Source organism: Gastrolobium bilobum, unplaced genomic scaffold (assembly GCF_033153095.1).
Source record: "Gastrolobium bilobum isolate Gb01-03AN ecotype WA unplaced genomic scaffold, APGP_CSIRO_Gbil_v1 utg19213, whole genome shotgun sequence".
Taxonomy (NCBI): domain Eukaryota; kingdom Viridiplantae; phylum Streptophyta; class Magnoliopsida; order Fabales; family Fabaceae; genus Gastrolobium; species Gastrolobium bilobum.
Genome location: NW_026898822.1, coordinates 560,167 through 580,791, shown reverse-complemented (window position 1 = coordinate 580,791; position 20,625 = coordinate 560,167). Strand labels below are relative to the sequence as shown.

At 32.8% G+C, this 20,625-nt stretch overlaps 4 protein-coding genes across 4 annotated transcripts; 1 reads left to right on the top strand and 3 right to left on the bottom strand.

The window, feature by feature from the left end:
* Window positions 1-250: 250 nt before the first annotated feature.
* LOC133284419 (uncharacterized) lies at window positions 251-1,798 on the bottom strand. Its single transcript, XM_061481428.1, has 2 exons — window positions 1,386-1,798; window positions 251-760 (listed from the first exon to the last, which is right to left on the bottom strand). The coding sequence occupies exons 1-2, from the start codon at window positions 1,725-1,727 to the stop codon at window positions 602-604; spliced, it is 501 nt and encodes a 166-aa protein (XP_061337412.1). The 5' UTR covers window positions 1,728-1,798; the 3' UTR covers window positions 251-601.
* Window positions 1,799-3,786: 1,988 nt separating this feature from the next.
* LOC133284399 (uncharacterized) lies at window positions 3,787-9,927 on the top strand. The gene is made up of 9 exons (XM_061481399.1): window positions 3,787-4,834; window positions 5,300-5,355; window positions 5,424-5,506; window positions 5,618-5,696; window positions 7,747-7,857; window positions 8,315-8,424; window positions 9,045-9,128; window positions 9,511-9,548; window positions 9,636-9,927. Exons 1-9 carry the CDS (start codon window positions 3,889-3,891, stop codon window positions 9,704-9,706), a joined length of 1,578 nt encoding a protein of 525 aa, XP_061337383.1. The 5' UTR covers window positions 3,787-3,888; the 3' UTR covers window positions 9,707-9,927.
* Window positions 9,928-10,631: 704 nt separating this feature from the next.
* On the bottom strand, window positions 10,632-14,786 carry LOC133284396 (LEAF RUST 10 DISEASE-RESISTANCE LOCUS RECEPTOR-LIKE PROTEIN KINASE-like 1.3). The gene is made up of 4 exons (XM_061481396.1): window positions 14,129-14,786; window positions 12,022-12,054; window positions 11,637-11,939; window positions 10,632-11,539 (listed from the first exon to the last, which is right to left on the bottom strand). Exons 1-4 carry the CDS (start codon window positions 14,784-14,786, stop codon window positions 10,632-10,634), a joined length of 1,902 nt encoding a protein of 633 aa, XP_061337380.1.
* A 1,253-nt stretch (window positions 14,787-16,039) lies between these two features.
* LOC133284386 (putative glutamine amidotransferase GAT1_2.1) lies at window positions 16,040-17,164 on the bottom strand. Its single transcript, XM_061481388.1, is given in 4 exon segments — window positions 16,040-16,090; window positions 16,092-16,136; window positions 16,246-16,976; window positions 17,074-17,164. Coding segments are annotated over 4 exon segments (915 nt in total). The 5' UTR covers window positions 17,162-17,164.
* Between the last annotated feature and the right edge of the window lie 3,461 nt (window positions 17,165-20,625).

The following is a 20,625-nucleotide window of genomic DNA, read 5'->3' as shown; positions in this document are numbered from 1 at the left end:
GTGTTTATTACTCCAATTACTAGTTGAGGACTAAGAAAAAAAGAATTTCGAAGATACTTTTTTAAGGGTGTCCTACAATGAATTCATGATATCATATCTTCGACCATGGCATGAATTATTTTGGAGAAAGGTTTAAAGTCTTCAATTTTCGAGCGGCGAGTCCAAACTTATAATATTATTGGGGGATAAAGAAAAAAAAGAAAAGAATAAACAAATGCGGTGTTTTATCATTTTAAAAGAAATGCAGTAAGAAATCGCATCAAGGCATGGAATTGTTCAAGTTAATGAACCTTATACTAATACAAAACTACAGAATTCAATTTCTTCCTTGATTGGAGACTAATAAGGAGAGACTGCCTTCCCACTCTTTACATTTATCTTACGGTCATTCCAATTGCATGACTCAACCCAAAAGTTTGATGCTCTAAAATACAATCAATCTAAAAATATTTAGCAATCTGCCAAAGGTCTAATCTACATGACATTAGTGTATTAACTAGAGAGTTACAATTAATGAAACTGATTGTTGAACGATGTTAAGACCATCCTTTCAACTTCACACTCATATTACCAAGAGAAATAATGCACAAGAGAAACTGATTCAATCATCACATAGCACTTGCATGAGCTCAAGTGGTGAAGCCCAGATTGGAAGATCAAACAACGATTGTTTAAATTGTTGTTCTCGTTTAAAGCACACTCCTTCTGCTACGTCGCATAAATTTGAGATATCACGAATGATTGCTTCCTGGGCTTCAACCTGTATGGTTAATTAAGATTACTAAATTAGATGGAGTAAGCTTATCACTATTCATTAGATATGCAATTAAATTAAGAAGCTAATAAAATTAATTACACAAAGGATGTTCCATTTACTTACAAGACTTCAATGGACAATCAAATATGGATTACTCCATTCACTCTGAAGACATTTTTCTTTGGAAAAAATGTTTATCCGTTTAAATTACACAACTTATATCATTTCACTCTCACAAAAAGGTGGAACCCACACCTTTATTTGTTTTTTGTCAAGTTCCTTTTCTCTTTTATCTATCTCCTTCTCTCTATTAAAATGAGATAACTTTACATTCTTTAAAATGACACTCACTCACTTTTTCTTTATATGTATTTCACTTCACACTCTTTCCTATGCATTCAATTAGGTCAACTAGGAGTTTCAGCACACACATGTTATGGACAGACAGAATTTACAATATTTTTCTACATGGCTTTGAAACTGCTTAATTAACTCTATTATAGCTATACAAGATGTAAAGAATGGATTTTTGAATGCAAATCTTAGACCCAGTTTCTAATAGTCTAACATTTTGAAAATTTCTTGCATATCCCAAAAAGGAGATTGGAGGGAGGTGTAGTTAAGTTACCTGCAAGAGAAGGTCATGGAGGAGGGACCCACCAGAGGAAGAAGTGGAAGTGGAAGGAAGTGATGGGTTTTGGTTAGGTTGTGGTTGAAGCTGTAGAGCTTTGTGTTGTTGCATTGACCGCAAGGTGTTCGACAATAACTCCCACTCGCGAATTTCCTTCTCGTACTTAGCTTTCAGCTTCAATAGGGTCTGCTTCTTCCGCTCTCTCCGTCGCTTCTCCTGATCCGCCTCCGCCCCCGCCGTCTCCGCCGCAGCTGAAGGAGGATCGATTCGGCGCCTCTTGCGCTTGTAGACGAAACCATCGTCGTTGCAGAGCTCCCATTCCTCATCTTCCAATTCCATTCCACAAAGACACAAAAGGGATTTTTTTTTTTTTGACTTCTCTCGTTCTATTCTTTATTTGTGTTCTTATTGTAGGTAAGATACCCTTTCTTTTTGTGCCTTTTTTATTTATTATTATTTTCTAGTTTCTAATTTCTATGCCTTTTTTTCATTTTGTCAGTTATTTTCATCATCACTAGTACTTCAAACTTCAAAATTAACACGGCTACTGATGGGTGTAAATAAGTAAGGTTAGATTATTCTTTAACTTAAATAGATCCTGTTTATGTAAAACCACTTAAGCATGACTTGGCTCGTTAGTTTTGTATATAACTAAAGGGAAAAGTGTCTATAATTTTAAAAGATGTAAAGTTGTGTCATTTTAAGAGAGAGAAAGAGATAGATAAAGGAGGAGAGAGAGTTGACAAAAAAAAATAAAGGTGTAGGTCCCACCTCTTTGTGAGAGTGAAAGGATGTAAGTTGTGTAATTTTAAATGATAGATACTTTTCCCATAACTAAATTATAAATCTATCTGATTTATATTTAACAAAGTTGTTAGCATGATTAAATCAATTAAACATTTAATTATTAAAAAAATAATTAATATAATATTATTTAATATTCAAATTATTAAAATAATTATTTTATTTTATTTTATTTAAAATAAATAATATGATATAGGTCGACTTGTTGGATTGCAGATCTTACATGTATGAAAAGGCTTATGACATGTTTTCCAAATAACTTTTTTAAAAAATCTAGACGTGTTCTATTTAACTATTTATAATAAGTCAAAATTGACTTAATATAAATTAAGCCGTAGATCCTTATACTTGCGTATCCTGTTTACACCCTATCTTGCATTCTAATGTAAACATCACACAATCGATAAATAAATAAATTAATATGTGTTTTGATTAATTACGTGTCTTAAATTAGTTCCCTCCAACATTCTAGATCTTGTCTTTATTATTATGTTTTAGATCTTTGTAATGAAAATATTCTTTTCTCTGCTGCTACTTGTTTATAGATAAATTTAAAGATGGATTGTTTGTTATTTTGTAGGAGATAAATTTATATTTTTATATATAAAAATATATGAAATCTATGTGAATACAAATGAGTAGAAAAGAGAGATAGAGAAAATATGAACTCCGTACGTTTTTTATATATGTGGAGATAATTTATCGGTTATAACATTAGAAATATTAAATCCTAATTTAATAAGAAAACTTTTTCTTTTTCTTTAATAAAGGAATTGATGAAAAGAATATAATCTTTTTAGGCAATTATAAAAAAAAGTTTACCAATTTTTTTTTTTTTTTGGAAAGCATTGGGTTTTATATAAAAAAAACCTTGGCCTAATAATTACAAAAGCATTTTCTTATTATGGGGCAGGATATTCTTACACCGGTGTAAGAGTTAGAAGTCTTACACTCAATCTTGACCATTGATCCACTTGTATCTAATGGTTCAAGTTATTAAAAAATTTGAGCTCATAGATATAAGTGGGATCAACGGATAAGATTAAGAGTGTAACTTACACTGGTGTAAAATGATCCTAACCCTCTTATTATTATTATTTTTGTTTGGCGGGAAAGCATTTTCTTATTTAACAGAGTGATGAAATGATATTTGTTCACATTTTAACTTACGACTTCTCTTTTTTACATGAGATAACATGGTTTATGTTATAGACATAATAAGTGATGAGATTCATTATTTATTAAAAAAATAAAAAAATAGCACAAATTTTGATGGTTCACATAAGAAAATAATTTCCAAAATAATTTTTCTTTTAACTCAGGGAAAAACTATTCTCATATTATATGTGTAAATTTTTTTCCTATATACCCTTCAATAACTGTCTACATATCCTTCGATAACTGTGCCATCTTTTTTTTTTTTTTCAAGTGATGAAGCTCACAAATCTATAACATGAGATAAGTTATCTTCTTTAACAGGAGATTAATAAATCCCGTTAACCTATAATGTTATTTTAATAAATACACCTCTAGTTGTAGACAGATCGCGCGAGCACATATGTCTTGGTTATGTATGATTTAAGTGAGCATTTGTGCACACAACACTCAAATCACACTTCATTCTGAGAAGACGCAGCAACCTCTGTTCTTCATTCTCTTTATTTTCTGAGAATTCAGAGGTAGCAGCAAATTGCACATGTTGCACATGGCAAAATCATTATCTATAACACTTGGCCAAGTCATGTCCTCTGCTAGATTGGCCAGACCAACCCAATGCTTGCGTCTTCTCTCCACAAATCCCACCCGTTATCCGCTTCAGTACGATATGATCATCAACCGTCCAATCAACTCTGACCTCAATCAAACACGCCGTCGACCTGTTCGACGAAATGACTCTCCTTCTGAGACTTTTTCCGAACCGGACGAACCCACTTCCGAGTTGGGTTTAGATAGCTGGGTCGACCGGAAACTGGCTTCCGAGGCCGAACCGGGCCAACCCACTTCGCAAAAATTGGAACTTGACAAGGCCAAGAGGAAGTATTACAACAAACGGAGGAAGAGGATGTATGGGTCGGAATCTGATGAAGAGGGTAACCGACCCGAGGATAATTTCGTTGAATTGAAGCCTGAGGTGGTTGAGTTTCCCACTTTGCACAGAAGAGAAGAGGAATTGTATTTCTACGACACGTTTGCGTATCCTTGGGAGAAGGATAAGCATTATAAGATGGTTTATCAGTTGGAGAAGAAGTACTTTCCTGACCAATGCCTTGATAAAGCGTTTCTCCAATCAGGACAATCAAATGCAAATGCAAATGCAAATGCAGATGCAAATAGAAAGGACAAGGCTAGGAAAAGAGTTGGTGGTGTTAGTAGTAGGGAGAAGAAAGATGAGGTTGGTGTTGGTGGTGATAACAAGTTGGTGTTTTTTGAGGAGAAAGGGGAAGAAGAAAAAGAGAAGGGTGATGGTGATGCAAGTAAAGATCTTACGGAAAAGAAGGTTGAGGAGTTCTTTAAGGGCTTGAAGAAAGTTCCCAATGAAGATGCACAAGTTGAAGAGCCATATCTTTCTTCAAGGAGGACTGGCCTCCCTCCCATATGGGATAGTCCACATGGCACTGTGGTTTTGGTTAACAAACCCAAAGGTGAGTTCACGTTACACTTAGCTTCATTTCTCTTTTCAGGATATTAACAGGCCAGTCCCCTCCCAGTGGTTCACAATAAAACTGGATTTATGTCTGGGGAAGTACAAGAGCTAATGATTGTTGTTAAATGCAAGTTGCCAAGTTTGAGGAAAAAAATACGATATTTAGTCCTTATGACTAAGTGACATTGACATATGCACATACTGCAGCGCTAATGTTTCATGTTGTCTAAAATTCATTGTTTTCCTGGTCTCATTTTTATTGATTTCATAGGATATTAGTTTGATTGACATCTTTAATTATTTGGTAGATATTGGTGCAACTTTTACTCAAGTTGTCAATTATGCAGCAATACGTTCTTGAATATTGTAAATTTGAAATGCTTGGAAGCGTCATTTTTTGTTTTTTATTGTTTTATTTTGGGTGTGTCAATAAAAATAAAACTGGCATGTAAATTTATGGCAGGTTGGACTTCATTCACAGTTTGTGGAAAGCTTCGTCGCATCGTCAAAGTGAAGAAGGTTCTTTTCCACGGCGCATCTATTTTTAAATGTACTTCTCCTTGTAGACTTACATGATTAATTTACAGGTAGGCCATGCTGGAACTCTTGACCCAATGGCTACTGGTTTATTGATTGTTTGCGTTGGTAAAGCAACAAAACTGGTAGACAGGTGATTAAAAATAAATTGGGATTTATTTCCATTTGAGTACCAAGTATTTTGTTTTTGTTTAAATGTTTGATCTGAGTAATTTTTCTGAATATTTGCACTTTTCTCCTTCAGATATCAAGGGATGATTAAGGGTTATAGTGGGATTTTCCGCCTAGGGGAGGCTACTTCAACATGGGATGCTGATTCACCAGTGAGTTAATCTGTTTTTCTCGTGTAAGTTTATGAACCAGGAAAAAAAAATTACTTTTGCCCATCAACTGGCAGATCACAAATTCACATGGAAGTAATCATGAGAATCCATTATGATAACAAATTCGGCAAAGAGGGAAACAGGTCCCCCAAATCCAATACTTGTTATTCATAAGTTGAATAACTTAATTCTTTTAAGTTCAAGGCTGCATTATTGCAGATTAGTAGATTTCTAACTTATCTACATTGAGCCCAAAACGACGTCGTTTTGAGGCGGAAATCAAGATATTTTTGTAATTATAATTTATTTCAGGGTTATAATAGTCTTTTTCATTATAGTTTTTTAATTTTTCAACCCAAAACGACGTCGTTTTGGGAGCGAATGTAGATAACTTATCTACATTCACTGTAGAAACATTAAAGCATATATATATAAAATAAATCAATGAGTTTGTTAAAGAACAATTCGACTATGATACGAATAATTTCTCTTTGAATAATCGCATAGCTACGAGAACATCCAATATATTTCTTAGGATGTGATACACTGTTCTCAGAATACTTTTGTGAATGAGCATCAAATCCTGTTATGATTTGATAGATCATGATGTCCAATCATAGATTGGTATGTTAATATTGGATCTGTTTACCCTCCCTCAGGTACCTATAGGAGAGGTACCCTAAAGATAAGCAGATCACTGTGCACTATAGTATAACGACATAGTCAAGGCATGGGGTGTGTGCACAGTGACAAGCTAAGAGAGGGTTTTTAGTCTGTGTACCTTATTGGTTTAACCCCGTATTTATAGATGGGTTACCTGAAGGAGGGTACTTCTGGGCCTCTTAGGAATATTGGGGGCCCAAGTCCAACTGCTTAGCTGTCTGGATAGGATCGTCATTAATAGGAGATTCCCTTCTCTTTGTGTTGTCCTTTATTGGTCCTTCTAGAATATGGGCCTTTGTCAGGTCCATAACAAATCCATTCATTCTAAGTTTTCTATTGGAAATAAGAAACTTTCTCTTAGTAAGACTTTCAAATAGGAGAACCCAAAAATTCGAGTCTTCATTGATTATGAGAGTATGTAATGCTTCCAGAATCATTCCTATGACTAAACCACCAAGCATTCAGTAGACTGTCCTTTTTTTAGAAGCCCACCTACCATTACCTTGTCTACAATTTAACTTAATTGCAAGATTGGGAGCAGTAACGGTTGATGTTTGGACCATTTTGTAAAGATTGGTTCAGTACTACATTAAACAACCACTCAACTCGACTTTGAAACCTCAAAGAATCACTCAACCCTAAAACCACAAAGAACCTCTCAACGTGGAAGGTTTAGCTATTATGCAAAGGTTAAAGAATGACTTGTACATTTTTATTTTTTTTGAGATATTCCATTCGGTTTATCGCTTTGCAACTAGTTCGATTCGGGGCGGGTTCCGGAATTAAGGCTTTAAACCCCTCTCAAAGATGGTACTGAAAAGGATCGAACGCATGTTCTCACCCCCACCTACTCAGTTCCCTAGCGCCAACTGAGCTACCATCATTTGGTGCTTTTACATCTTTAAGATGCTCTCTAGCGTGAATTCTTTGAGTCGTTAACAAAGTACAGCTCAGGCCTGTCATCAACTTTAAGCTGAAAGACTGAAAGTCTATTATAAGAATAGAGATTAACTAGGATTCAACTGTAAAACACTTTCATTAAGGAGGCTGACTAACATAATACATATTTGATCAAAATATGTCTATATCTATGACTAAAGCCACAACTTTTGCACGGAGCATGTAACTGCATACTGTAATCATATTCAGTGCTTGAACAATGTTCAAAATAGTGAATATGGTGTAATAAGAGTATTTTTAGATCATTATACAAGTATTAATGGCAAAGAAGAATATCAATTCAAGCTTGGATTGGATTGATGAACTTAAGTCATAGTGATGCGACTCACGATAAGCAAAAATAAAATTTGCAATTAATATGGCAATATATATGTTTAGATTTCAACCATGTTTAATTTTTTCACTCATAGGCCAGCTTGATATATAGGTCATTCAGCGTGAGCCATGGGAGCACATCAAAGACGAGGACATAAAGAAAAATGCTTTGTCCTTTTGTGGGGAGATCTGGCAAGTTCCTCCTATGTTCTCTGCTATCAAAGTAAGAACTTCTGCCATTTTTGAATCATTTGATTTTCATGATTTCTTTTGAGTTTTGAGGTTGGGGGGCTGAAGTATTCTTTGCTTTTTAAGCGATCCAAATATTTAAGGTATTAAATTAGTTACTTATTTTCAAATGGTGTGAATTGAGACTAATTTATTGGTTTAAATATTTAAGGTATTAAAAATGTAAATTTAGCTTTTATGCGTCAACATGATCAGCGTTGTGCTTCTTTTCTGAAACAATTCAGCATCGTAGAATTTTTCATGTTTCTCATTTCAGAAGACTTGCTTTGTCAGATCATAATAGCATTGCTTGATCCATGTTGCTGACTCCACCTAGTGGGAAAAAGACTTTCGTTGTTGTGTCTCCTTTCAAAACACTAGCATTTGATGTTAATTATTTTGAGGCAACTTTTACGGATTATATTAATTAAGTTATCACTGCTTCATGATAGGTTGGAGGTGAAAAGATGTATGACAAAGCAAGGAGAGGAGAAAGTATTGAACTTTCGCCTAGACGAATTTCAATTTTCCTGTTTGACATAGAGCGTAGCTTGAATGACAGGTAACTGTCTTGAAGACCCCATTGTCTAAACCTCTTGTTCCCTTGAATCAAGATACAGGGTGACCATTGAAAACAGTTGAAATCAACACTGGTAAAAAGCAACATCAATGCACTTCATTGATCACCAAATCCTTTGCTAGTAATTATTTAATCAAGAAACCTGAACTGACTTTGTCACGAGCATTCTTGAAATCCAATTTGAGTACAAATCCTCAACACTTTCCCCCTCTTATAATCTCAACAAATTCATTGGCCACAAGAGCAGTACAACAAATCTGTCTGCCAGCCAAAAAAAAGGGGCTTTAAATGGTAGAAACTCCTCAAAGTGGCAGGGTATACTCATCCCCTGAAAAGTAGGAAAAAGTTTGTAATACCTGCCAATGGAATGATTGCTACTCTTTTAGCTCCAAACATAAAATACAAAGGTTTGGAGATAAATCCTTATGTGACCTTTGCACCTATAACGGATTATTTGTTTAAACCACATTCGGCATCATTGTCCAAATAAAAGCTTTTACCTAGAGGGAGCTTTCTTCTACAAAAATATTTTTGGGAATCATCTGTTTAGAGTTTGTGGTTGATTTGTTCTTTTTTACCCTGATATAGTTGTATTTTTCCAGGCAAAATTTGATTTTTAGAGTGACATGTTCTAAAGGGACATATATTCGGTCACTCTGTGCAGATTTGGGGAAGGCTCTTGGCAGGTATTAGTTTATTTCATTTAAAAATTTTCTTCTTCATAACAAGAAGTACGACTTGAAATGTAGAAATATTGTGAGTCTGACATTATAATGTTGATGCTTTCATGCTAATATTGAGTTCTATTTGTAATTTGCTACCAACGAAGACTAAAAACTATATGCTTATGATTGGGCAATATTCAAGATGCTTAAACATGTCCTGGTGCATATGTACTAACATGCTTGGGTTCACGAGGTGTATGTTTCTAGTGAACTCGATGATTTTAAGTTTAGGCTGAAATATTCAATGTGTGTGTGAATGGATGTTCAAGAAGATCAGAAAACACTATAATCTCCAACATCAAAGTTGTGATGATATTGTTGACAATTTGCTTTAATTTTGCAGCTGTGCCCATTTAACTGCTCTCCGAAGAGATTCAATTGGTAAGTGGCCTTATCTACTGTCCTTCAAGAGTGATTATGTTAATATGTGTGTAAAACTCTTATTAAATCAAGTATGGTCCTTTTCAGGGCAATATTTAGCGGATGATGCATGGGACTTTCAAGAGCTGGAAGAGGCTATCACCAAAAGTTATCTCTAACTGCTCTGTTACTCCCTCCTATAATTATGGGAGCCATGACATGCAACATTTTTTATTTTATTTTTATTTTATTTTTAAGGTAAATACATGCAGAGTGGTTTATAAACCGATTTTCTAGCACATGTTCCTCTCTAGAATTATTTATTTTTTTTTTAATTTTCAGATTTGATTTTTGACTTATCAGGTACATAAAATCGAGAAAATTATGCTGTAAAATTTATTATGTATTTATGTGCAGATATTAATTCTTTGATAAGCTATCATCGTGGATGGTTCTAGAGATGTGGTTATTTAGACAATGAATCGACTCTGATATATTAAATTTGATTTTTTAACTTCATAGTAACTTTAATTTTTATTATATATATATTTTTTAAAAATTGAGTCGTATTATTGTTATTTTTTAAAAAAATTTAAACTCTTCAAATATGACTAGTGCTATTCATAGAATAAAATAAAATGTTAATTGAAATTGTAGATAATATTGTAATCACGTAACTAAGTTTTAAAAGGATTGTAGCTTCTAACGTGATAGTATTTATAACCAATTTGGTCTCCTTGGGTAATCATAAAATAGCTCTTTTGGAGCCTTCAATTAATTTTATAATATCAATTATTGTATTAATATTGACTTCTTCCATATCAATGCATTAGGCATTATCATTATTTCGTATATAGGAATTTGACAAAATAATTCGGTTATGGGAAAACATCATAATAACAATAACAAAATATCACACAAATGTATATATAACACAACAAAAAAAAATATTTCTTGTAAACAATATTATTTCTCTTATATAATCTGTTTTGATAAAATCATTTACTGAGTCTCTTACAACTCATCTTCAGCACCAGTTGCTATGAGTGGAGAATAACTATACTGTATCTAATCTAAGATTTAGTAAAAGGGAAATTTTAGGAGCTATAAGGAACCCCATTTATCAGAAACTGAATCTAGTGAAAAGGGATAATGAGTTTTCTGCAAAAGTGTAACTTCATCTGCTCTAATAATATCCACAACTTGTTTTATTTTATGAGCATCATATCCTTCATATTGGATTCCTCTCAAAACCTCCAACACCTCTTCCATGGAGGGTCTCATGTCTATCTCCTGCAGACACCTAAATGCCAACCCTGCCACTGCTGTTATCATCTGTCTTATAGCATAGTCTCTTTCAAATCCAAGATATGGATCAACCAACTCTTGCAGTGATTGGCTTACAATTTTACTAATAGCCATGTTAGCTAAATTCACATCATGGCGATGCCTAGTGATGTCAACAGCTGGTAATGATGATACAAGCTCAACTAAAACCACACCAAAGCTATAAACATCACTTTTATCAGTGAGTTGGTAACTCTGGTAATACTCAGGGTCCACATAACCAGGTGTTCCTTGTGGAGCAGTTGACACATGAGTTACATCATTTGGGAACAACCTTGAGAGACCAAAATCAGCAACCTTTACACTAAATTTATCATCCAGGAGAATATTGTTGGTCTTAACATCACGGTGTATGACATCTGATGCATGAAGGTAGGACAATGCCTCAGCTGTTTCTATTGCAATGTTCAATCTTACTTGCCAAGGAAGTAACATTGACTTTGTTCTTTTTCCATGAAGATGGTCAGCAACTGTTCCATTTGGTATGTATTCATAAACAAGGAGAAGTTCTTGGCTTTGTCTAGAGGTGCATCCATAGAGTGCAACCAGGTTCTTATGCCTTAACCGAGCTAGAATCTCAACTTCATTCATGAATTGACTAACACGTTTCAAATTTCTTTCGTAAAGGCGTTTCACTGCAACCTCACGTCCATCTTTGAGATTTCCTGACAGAATTTTTACAAGATAGTTAATGGAATTTGAATAATGACTTGTATTTGTATGAGAAACTTACTAAGGTACACTGGAAATTATCTTGCTTACCATAGTAAACAGTGCCAAATCCTCCATCACCAAGTTCCCTTGAAGGGTCAAATTTTTTTGTACCTTGTTCTAGTTCAGCATAGCTAAACACATGGACACCAAAGTATAAACTCTTCTGCACAGAGTCAGATTTGGAGGAGGGATAAGAAGAAATACTTGAAGACACATTAGTTGTTGAGTTTACAGTGCCATTGCTTGAAGGAAGAATGAATAGATCCTTGCTTTTAGATTGTTCAACAATTCTTTTTTTTCGTTGCAAGTACACCCAACATCCAAGAAGAATTCCAGCAACAATGCCTGAGGCTAAAGTTTGAAATTAGTGAACTTCATTTACAAAACTCAATGATCTTTATTAAAACTCAATTATAACAAAAATGAAAGTTACCTATTCCAACAGCTACTACCTTGGACTTTTTACCTGCAACATTAAGAAAATAAACAAAGATGGCAAAACAAGGAATCAAACAAAAACCGGAAAAGGTAGTAAGAAATGATATTGACAGCAAATAAGAACACTTCAATTTTTAACTGAATGGGTCAAATTTGTAAATTTAACATAATTGCAAGTTAAGTTACAAGGGATAGTCATAACTACTAATCCTCCTTAAAATATACAAGAAAAATTGGACAATTTAATTAATGATTCTTCATCAGCTGCCAACTTGTCAAATGTTTGACATTTTGCCAAGGTAGCAGGGAGGACTGAAAACATTATTGGTATTAATTAAGGAAGATGCAAATCAAAGAACTAAGATAACATATAATTAGTCCACATCTTGCTTGCTTATTGAAGAAATTTGAAAGAGGATATCACATGAAGGAAAGAAAGGATCCCTTTACTATGTTTAATTATCATAATTTCTAAATTTATATATATTGCATCAGTTGATGGCATGTGGTTTCATGTTCCTTGGAATTGTCTTTGTCAAACTTGCACTATTGAATTGATGGGATGAACTTCATTTGTTTTAGTCTATATATTGATTGCATCATGTGATTCATGTTTCACATTAAAATTCTGATTTCTAGTTTTTCTAATTTCAAAGTTACTCTAGACTCACATAATAGGCCCAATGTGCATGTACACACACCATCCTTCTGCATGTTATACCACTAACTAATAAATCCCATAGCAATTATGATTCATTGGGATCCTAAAATATTTAAAAATGTTCGGACTTCAGATTGTAACTGAAACTAAGGATATGATAAATAAGGAGATTATATTTATAAACTTTTTGTTTACAAATTACACTAAGTATGACCTGTCATACTTTAATCAAGAGTGTATGACCGGTCATACTTAGTGTAATTTATAAAAAAAATTTGTAAACGGATCATTTCCCTATGATAAATAAATTAAGGAGGAATGGTGAGCAAGTATGACACAAAAATTTCGCTGGCATAGCAAGATTGCGTGGGTGACCAAATCGTTGATAGCCTTTTTAATACTAATGCTATATTTCTATTCGTTGCATATGCATGCTGAAAGGGTCACACTTGACTTAAGAAAAAAAGACAAGAAAAAGGGACCTACAAGGAAAAGATAAATAGAAATAACGCAAACATACAAAATGATGGAATGGTCTGATGCAAGCATCTCAATCTTATGACTAAAATATTTACTTTTTTCCTCCAAAGAAAAAATATTGCCAATTGACTGAGTTACACGAAAGTTGCAATATTGAAAGAAAAAAATATTCATAGAAAACGAAAAAAAATAGTGGTAGACTCTTTTTAGGTATTGAGAAAAAAAGAGAACGATTATATTTACAAACTCAAAGTTTATAAATTCTTATAATTATACTATGTACTATAAATAGTATATATTATTTAAGCATGTAGTAATATGTACTACCCATAATACATAGGGATAGGTTATTCTACCTACCTTTGCCAACCACTCTCCAACACCGTTAGATCATAATCTTAACTAACATTTATCTTTCTCTCTCTTCTTGAGATTCTGATCTAACAGTATTGGAGAATAACCTATCCCTAATACATATTGTAGTTTGTAAGAGTTTGTAAACTTTGAGTTTGTAAATATAACTTATCCCGAGAAAAAATGTTAAAAATAACGTGTTCAATGGAAAAATGACAGGTAGATAATTGAAGTGGTTGGGACATATCAGGAGAGATGGATAAAAAAATTTAGCTTCAAGTTTAGACAATGACTTTCTAATATATAATAAAATGGACTAAGTATTTGGCTCTCCAAGCCAAGGTTAGGTTGGGATTCCAATTAGACTCAATCAACCAAATAAGTGGTTTAGTAAGAACAAAGAAAATAAAAATTTAAGGGATGAATTAGAGTGACCCTGAGGGACTAGATAAACGGTTTTTTATCAGTAAGGTACTACATAATCACTGTCAATAAACTGAACATAACATTTACATTACTGATTACCTCACACAAGTTGTTTTTTGGTTTTCAAATCTAATTTTCCCCAGAAAGAAAAGGAAAATACTGTTGTAAAAGCTAAACATACCTTGAACTGGAGAAGGACAAGTTATGGACCCTGAGTCTGAAGATTTGCAGTAACATGTTGCTTGATTTGAATTCAAATCATAACCGCATACCCCACCTGATTTCTTACAGTCTTCACATTCTACAACACCAGCTATCCATCTCACTTCAAATCCATCTGTGAGTGCCCCTTGTATTTTGGTTACATTCCCAATATCAAGCAATGATAATGTAACTTGAACTGGAACAACCACGCTTGTATTGCAAAGCATGCTAGGACCTAAAGCCTCAAACTGAGTATAGACATATACATTGATACTCCCAATATTCATGGTACAAGGAAAACGTCCAGGGCTGAAATTAAGGAAAGGATTTGATTCATGACAACCATAGAAGAAGGTAATATTTGTATAGTTTGGTCCATAAACAAACAACTCAGGATCAAGGGTGGTGTTGAGAAATTTTAATGGGCATAGGTCTTGCAAGTAGTCAACTCTAGCAATTCTCAAAGTCTGGTTATCTTGGTTGGCATCCAAGACCTTGTATTTGATGTCATTGATGGATATGTAGGTTTGATCATTTGTGCAATTGAGATGTAACAAAGGATGGCCACACTCATTTGGACGATCTTCTCCCCAGAATGGAAAGCTGATGTTCCTTAACTTCCCACAATTATACATGTTAGAACAATTTGAATAATAATCATAGGAGCTTAGATATGGAGGAATCTGAATCAATATCAAGATGATTATGTAGTGAAGAAGGATAGGAGAGGAGAGCAAAAGCAGGGAAGCCATTCAAAAAAGACTAGGAAAAAAAACATGTGAGAGAACAATTAACCTTAGGAAATGCATGAAAGTGAGAAAGAGAGATTGTAAGAAAGAGAAACCAGTGACATGGTATTTGCAAGATAGAAAATGCTATCAAAAGTTGAGAATTTTTTTTGCATGGTTTACTTGACTGATTAAGATTATATATAAATTAGAGCAACTAGCACCTGTTAATTTCCCTCTTGTTCATTTTTTTTAATGTCATTTTGTGAGATTCCTTATTCTTACGAGAAAAGTTGCCATATTTTTTTCCATCGTAGATAGATTTTTTAGCGAGTAAACATCATTTTTGGTCCCTGGCAATATCTACGAAATTCTTTTTAGTCTCTGGCAATAAAAAAAGACCAAATTGGTCCCTAACAGTATGAAAAAAGGGCCACGTTAGTGACGGAGGAGTTGACATAAGGACTAATGTGGTCTTTTTTTCATAAATTTAGGGACCAATTTGGTCCTTTTTTATATTGCCAGGAACTGAAAAAGATTTCGTAGATATTGACAGAGACCAAAAAAGATATTTACTCTTTTTTAGCTAGTGTTAGGTATTGCTGATGCTGACACTTTCGACGCTCCAAAACAACAAAATCCTCTACTTAAACTGACACTTCCCTATGTTAGGTATTGCTGTACTTTCAATGTCGAACGTAAATAATTAATTCAACCCAGAAGCTTAAATTGTTCAGTGAGAAAATATTAATAATTTTATATATCTCAACACAAAATATTCATCCATGGTCCAAATTTCCCGTAACACCCTCCAGCTTACTCCACCTGGCAATTTCCTGTGAGACAGGATAAAAAGTGTAAGAAAATTACAATTTTACCATTTATGGACTACCTCACCAACTTGGGCCTATTCTTTTGCCCATTTCAACCGCAGTTTTTAGCTATTTTCAGCCCAACCACAATAGAAAGTGCAATACTAATTCACTTTAAAATCACAACTAACACTTATAGAAAGTTTTTACTTTGAGATTGCATTCAAATTAAGAGCCCAAGCAATAAAATCAGAGACATGACGGTATGGTCTATATTTGTCGGTGTCTTTAAGTCTCCCCATAAATCCAATGCACTTAAACTATATGAACACAGGCAATTTATTCACTTTAGTTCTCCATTTCCTTGTTAAGCTTCAGAGGCTTTTGAATATATGTTAAAACTATTCAGCCTTTTCTGATAAGCAATTACTGCTTTTACAAATTCCTGCACAATTTAAGTTCAAAATAGTAGCTAAATCAGTCAATGAAACACGGATTACAATATCATAAAATTATTCTCTTAATTATAGATTAAAAGTAACCATTTTTCAAACCTTATAAGCAAAAGGGCATCCTGGGTAATCAAATTCATCTGAATTCAGCTTTCTCATACGTTCTGGGTGAAATTGCAATCCCATAAAAAACTTGCCCTCTTCTGGGTTATAAGCATCAGGGTCATAAAACCCTTCAATCAAGCCATCAGAGGCAAACGCCATTGGGACAAAACGTTGTGCCAATCTCTTGACACCTTGATGGTGATAGCTATTAACTGAAATCTCCATTTTCCCTTCTTCCAATGAATCCTTAAACCAATGATGCAAAGGGGTGTTTTTGACAACCTTAACAGCATGTCTATGACCGTCATAATCATCATAGTTTATATGCATCACTCTTTGGCTTTCAGGACAATTTTTTGAAAGCTCTTTCCCTATGTCCTGATAAAGGGTACCCCCACATGCAACATTCAGAACTTGTGAACCTCTGCATATTCCCATGTAAGGAATGTTCCTTTCGAGACAAAGCTTGGCGAGGCTCAACTCAATTGAGTCTTTCTCTTTATCAATGGATGTATCACTCGCATGAAGCCTTCTGATTTCATCCAACTCCTCCTGAGAAAGACATGTGTTATCTTGTTCGTACCATGAAGGGTCAATGTCTTCTCCTTCACATAGAAGGACACCATGGATTGGTTCGAAGCTATTCAACAACATATGCACCCCTGAGACACGAGGAACAATAACAGGAACTGCACCATAGCTTACTATAAGATCAAGGTGATATTCCCCTGTAACAAATCACATATAAGAACAAGTTTGGTTAAGTGTATTATTAGTGTTGCAGGAGAAAATTATATTAAAATAAGCATTTATTTGATTAATTACCGACGAAATCAACGAACTTGTTCTTACGAATGGTTCGTCTAGAAACGATTAGAACACGAGGAAGAATGAGAGAGATATGGGAAGACATTATTATGATTGAGTTGGTGATTAATATTGTGTTCTATTCTCAATATTTAATGATATATGGAATTAACGGGTTGTATCCCAATAGATTCCTCTGCTTATATTTATAAGGGGGTGATTATTAATAAAATAGAATATGTTTAGGCCTAAAAAAAGCCTAACTGCATGCCAAACAAGAAAAAAAAGAAAATATGAGTTAGGCTAAACCAAAAATTAAGCAAAAAGAAAAAAGCCTAACTGTATACCAAAAAATTTGTACTCATGATGGTACAAAATTATGAGTTAATTAATTAATAAGTAATAAAATTAATAAAATCATGACATCTAATAAAGTATAGCTATTAGATATAAGATTAACAGCTAAAATTGGAAATATATATTACCCGTATGCATATATTCTGAAATCGATTGATATATATATATATATATATATATATATATATATATATATATATATATATATTATTATTTTTTTTTTTTTGGGTAAAACAAATCGATTGATATTTTACCCGCAGGTCAAATTTTGCAACTTTAGCGACTTAATCAATAATTAAGCTAACTAATATAGTATAAATTAAATTTAAAATATGTTATAATATTTATTTTGAAATAAATCATATATTAATACACAAATATAATTTTTATATAAAAGTATTATTTTAAGAGAAAAAAAACTTAAATTTCTATGTATTTTAAGATTCTATACCAGTCTAATTAGTTTGGGAATAGGTCAAATCAATGAGGTGCCAAGTCTTAATCACCCATTACCATGAGATGTGAGTAGAAAACTAGAAATGGCATGCAGATATCGCAAAGAATTAATGTGGAGGAAATATGCTTGTTTTGGTTTGGAGAGAACTTAGCATACTTATAGTTGTGTGTGAGCTTTTATATTTTATCTCATAGATGAACATTTATTTATTACAATCAGATTTAAGAATTCAATTATAAAAGAAAAAGTATAAAATTTTAATTTAATTATAAAAATATGTTGTTGAGAGCCGAGCCCAGTTTGCTACCTCTAACTATCAGCATATAATAGGTTTTTATATTTATTCATAAAAAAGGTTCTTACTGCCGCATTTAGGTTTTTATATATTTATTTTTGAGGAATGTAGGTTTTTATATTTTATCTCAGAGATAGACTTTCATTTATTACAATCACATTTAAAAAATAATATTAAATAATTATTTTTTGCAAGAATTTGTGTCGTTGGTATTTGAAATTTTACAAATTTGTATTTTAGGAATTTACTTATAAAAGAAGAAGGTTGAAATTTTAATTTAATTATAAAAATATGTTGGTGGGCTGGCCCTCCGGGCCGAGCTCAGTTTACCACCGTTATCAACATGTAATAGGTTTTTATATTTATCCACACAAAAAATATTCTTATAGCTGCATTTAGATTTTTATATTTTATCTCAAAGATGGGCTTTCATTTATTACAATCATATTAAAAAATAATAATAAAAATTTATTTTTTGCAAGGATTTGTGTAGTTAGTATTAGAAATTTTACAAATTTGTATTTAAGAAAATTAAAATCAGATTTAGGAATTTAATTATAAAAGAAGAAGAATGAAATTTTAATTTAATTATAAACTTATGTTGGTGGGCCGGTCCTCCGGGCCGAGCCCAGTTTACCACCTCTAACTATCAACATGTAATAGATTTTTATATTTATCCACAAAAAAATATTCTTATAATTACATTTAGGTTTTTATATTTTATCTCAGAGATGGACTTTCATTTATTACAATCATATTTATAAAATAATAATAAAATTTGCAAGGATTTGTGTAGTTAGTATTTGAGATTTTACAAATTTTAATTTAAGTATAAAAATATGTTGGTAGACCGGCCCTACGGGCCGAGCCCAGTTTACCACATCTAACTATCAGCATGTAATAGATTTTTATATTTATCCACAAAAAAATATTCTTATAGTTGCATTTAGATTTTTATTTTATCTCAGAGGTGGAATTTCATTTATTACAATCATATTTACAAAATAATAATAAAAATTTGTTTTTTGCAAGGATTTTTGTAGTTAGTATTTGAAATTTTACAAATTTATTTTTAAAAAAATTAAAATCAGATTTATGAATTTAATTATAAAAGAAGAAGGATGAAATTTTAATTTAATTATAAAAATATGTTGGTGGGCCGGCCCTCCGGGCCGAGCCCAGTTTGCCACCTCTAACTATCAACATGTATTATGTTTTTATATTTATCCACACAAAAATTCTTAAAGTCGCATTTAGGTTTTTATAATTTATCTCAGAGATAAACTTTCATTATTACAATCACATTTAAAAAATAACACTAAATAATTATTTTTTGCAAGGATTTGTGTCGTTAGTATTTGGAATTTTACAAATTTGAATTTGCAAAAATTAAAATCAAATTTAGAAATTTAATTATAAAAGAAGAATGATGAAATTTTAATTTAATTATAAAAAAATTTGGTGGGCGGGGCGGGCACGCCCTCCGGGCCAAACCCAGTTTGCAACCTTTAACTATCAATATTTTATGCAAATAATTATTTTTTTGCAAGGATTTATGTCCTTAGTATTTTGAATTTTACAAATTTATATTTACAAAAATTGAAATCAGATTTAGGAAAAAACAAATTTGGTGAGGAGATTTATGAATTTAATTATAAAAGAATAATGATGAAATTGTAATTTAATTAAAAAAATAAGTTGGTAAGCTGGCCCTCCGGGACAATTTGTCACCTCTAACCAATGTTATTAAACTGGACCCGGTTATTGAACTGGTCGAGGTACTGGGTCACTGGTTCAACCGCATGGCTCGGTAAATATATATAAATTTATAAATTTTATATTAAAAAAATTATATACTTTAAATACATGTACAAAAAATAAAATAATGGCAACAAGTGGGTCATCTGAGAATAAAGCGGTGAAGGTCATTTGCTTTTTGTTGAAGTTTTTTCTTTTTACAATTGATCTTCTAGAGGTGTAGATCCTTCTGCAAAGAGAGTGGTTCATTATGAATAAAAGTAAAGTTGCATGTTTTAATTTGAATGAAATATCATATTTCAATAAAGATGTAACGTATAAATATAATATTTTTATTTGGGACATTATTCAGATACCACTACCGATACAAATAAGCAATATTTCGAAGCTATTGTTTTTCAAAAGCAATCTTTTTGCTTTGTTCAGCTTGAGTCACCCTAAATTGTTTTCATCTTTACAGAGTCACGCTTGGGAACTTGCAAGAAGGTCGACCTGTTATAAAAAAAAACAATATCATCAAAATTTTAATTAGAACATGAGCATACAGTTTTGAGGTCATCATCTACATAGTTGCATGTGGTGATGATTTCCTGCGGCTTTTGGAAGATGAAGGTTTTTGCCTTTGGGCTTCAGAGCATCCACAGTTCAGAGATTGGAGTTGATTTAAGCCACAGGTCGTGGATCCCATCATTGTGCTCTCTTT

Bases quoted from the DNA above. Each gene is read 5' to 3' on its own strand.
- LOC133284419 (XM_061481428.1), bottom strand. From the start codon at position 1,727: ATGGAATTGGAAGATGAGGAATGGGAGCTCTGCAACGACGATGGTTTC. The intron at 761-1,385 runs GTAACTTAACTA...TTAACCATACAG, and splicing joins TCCATGACCTTCTCTTGCAG to GTTGAAGCCCAGGAAGCAAT.
- LOC133284399 (XM_061481399.1), top strand. From the start codon at position 3,889: ATGTTGCACATGGCAAAATCATTATCTATAACACTTGGCCAAGTCATG. The intron at 5,697-7,746 runs GTGAGTTAATCT...CTTGATATATAG, and splicing joins CATGGGATGCTGATTCACCA to GTCATTCAGCGTGAGCCATG. The intron at 7,858-8,314 runs GTAAGAACTTCT...GCTTCATGATAG, and splicing joins CTATGTTCTCTGCTATCAAA to GTTGGAGGTGAAAAGATGTA.
- LOC133284396 (XM_061481396.1), bottom strand. From the start codon at position 14,786: ATGTATAATTGTGGGAAGTTAAGGAACATCAGCTTTCCATTCTGGGGA. The intron at 12,055-14,128 runs GTATGTTTAGCT...TTAATGTTGCAG, and splicing joins TTGTCCTTCTCCAGTTCAAG to GTAAAAAGTCCAAGGTAGTA. The intron at 11,940-12,021 runs GTAACTTTCATT...TTCAAACTTTAG, and splicing joins GGTAGTAGCTGTTGGAATAG to CCTCAGGCATTGTTGCTGGA.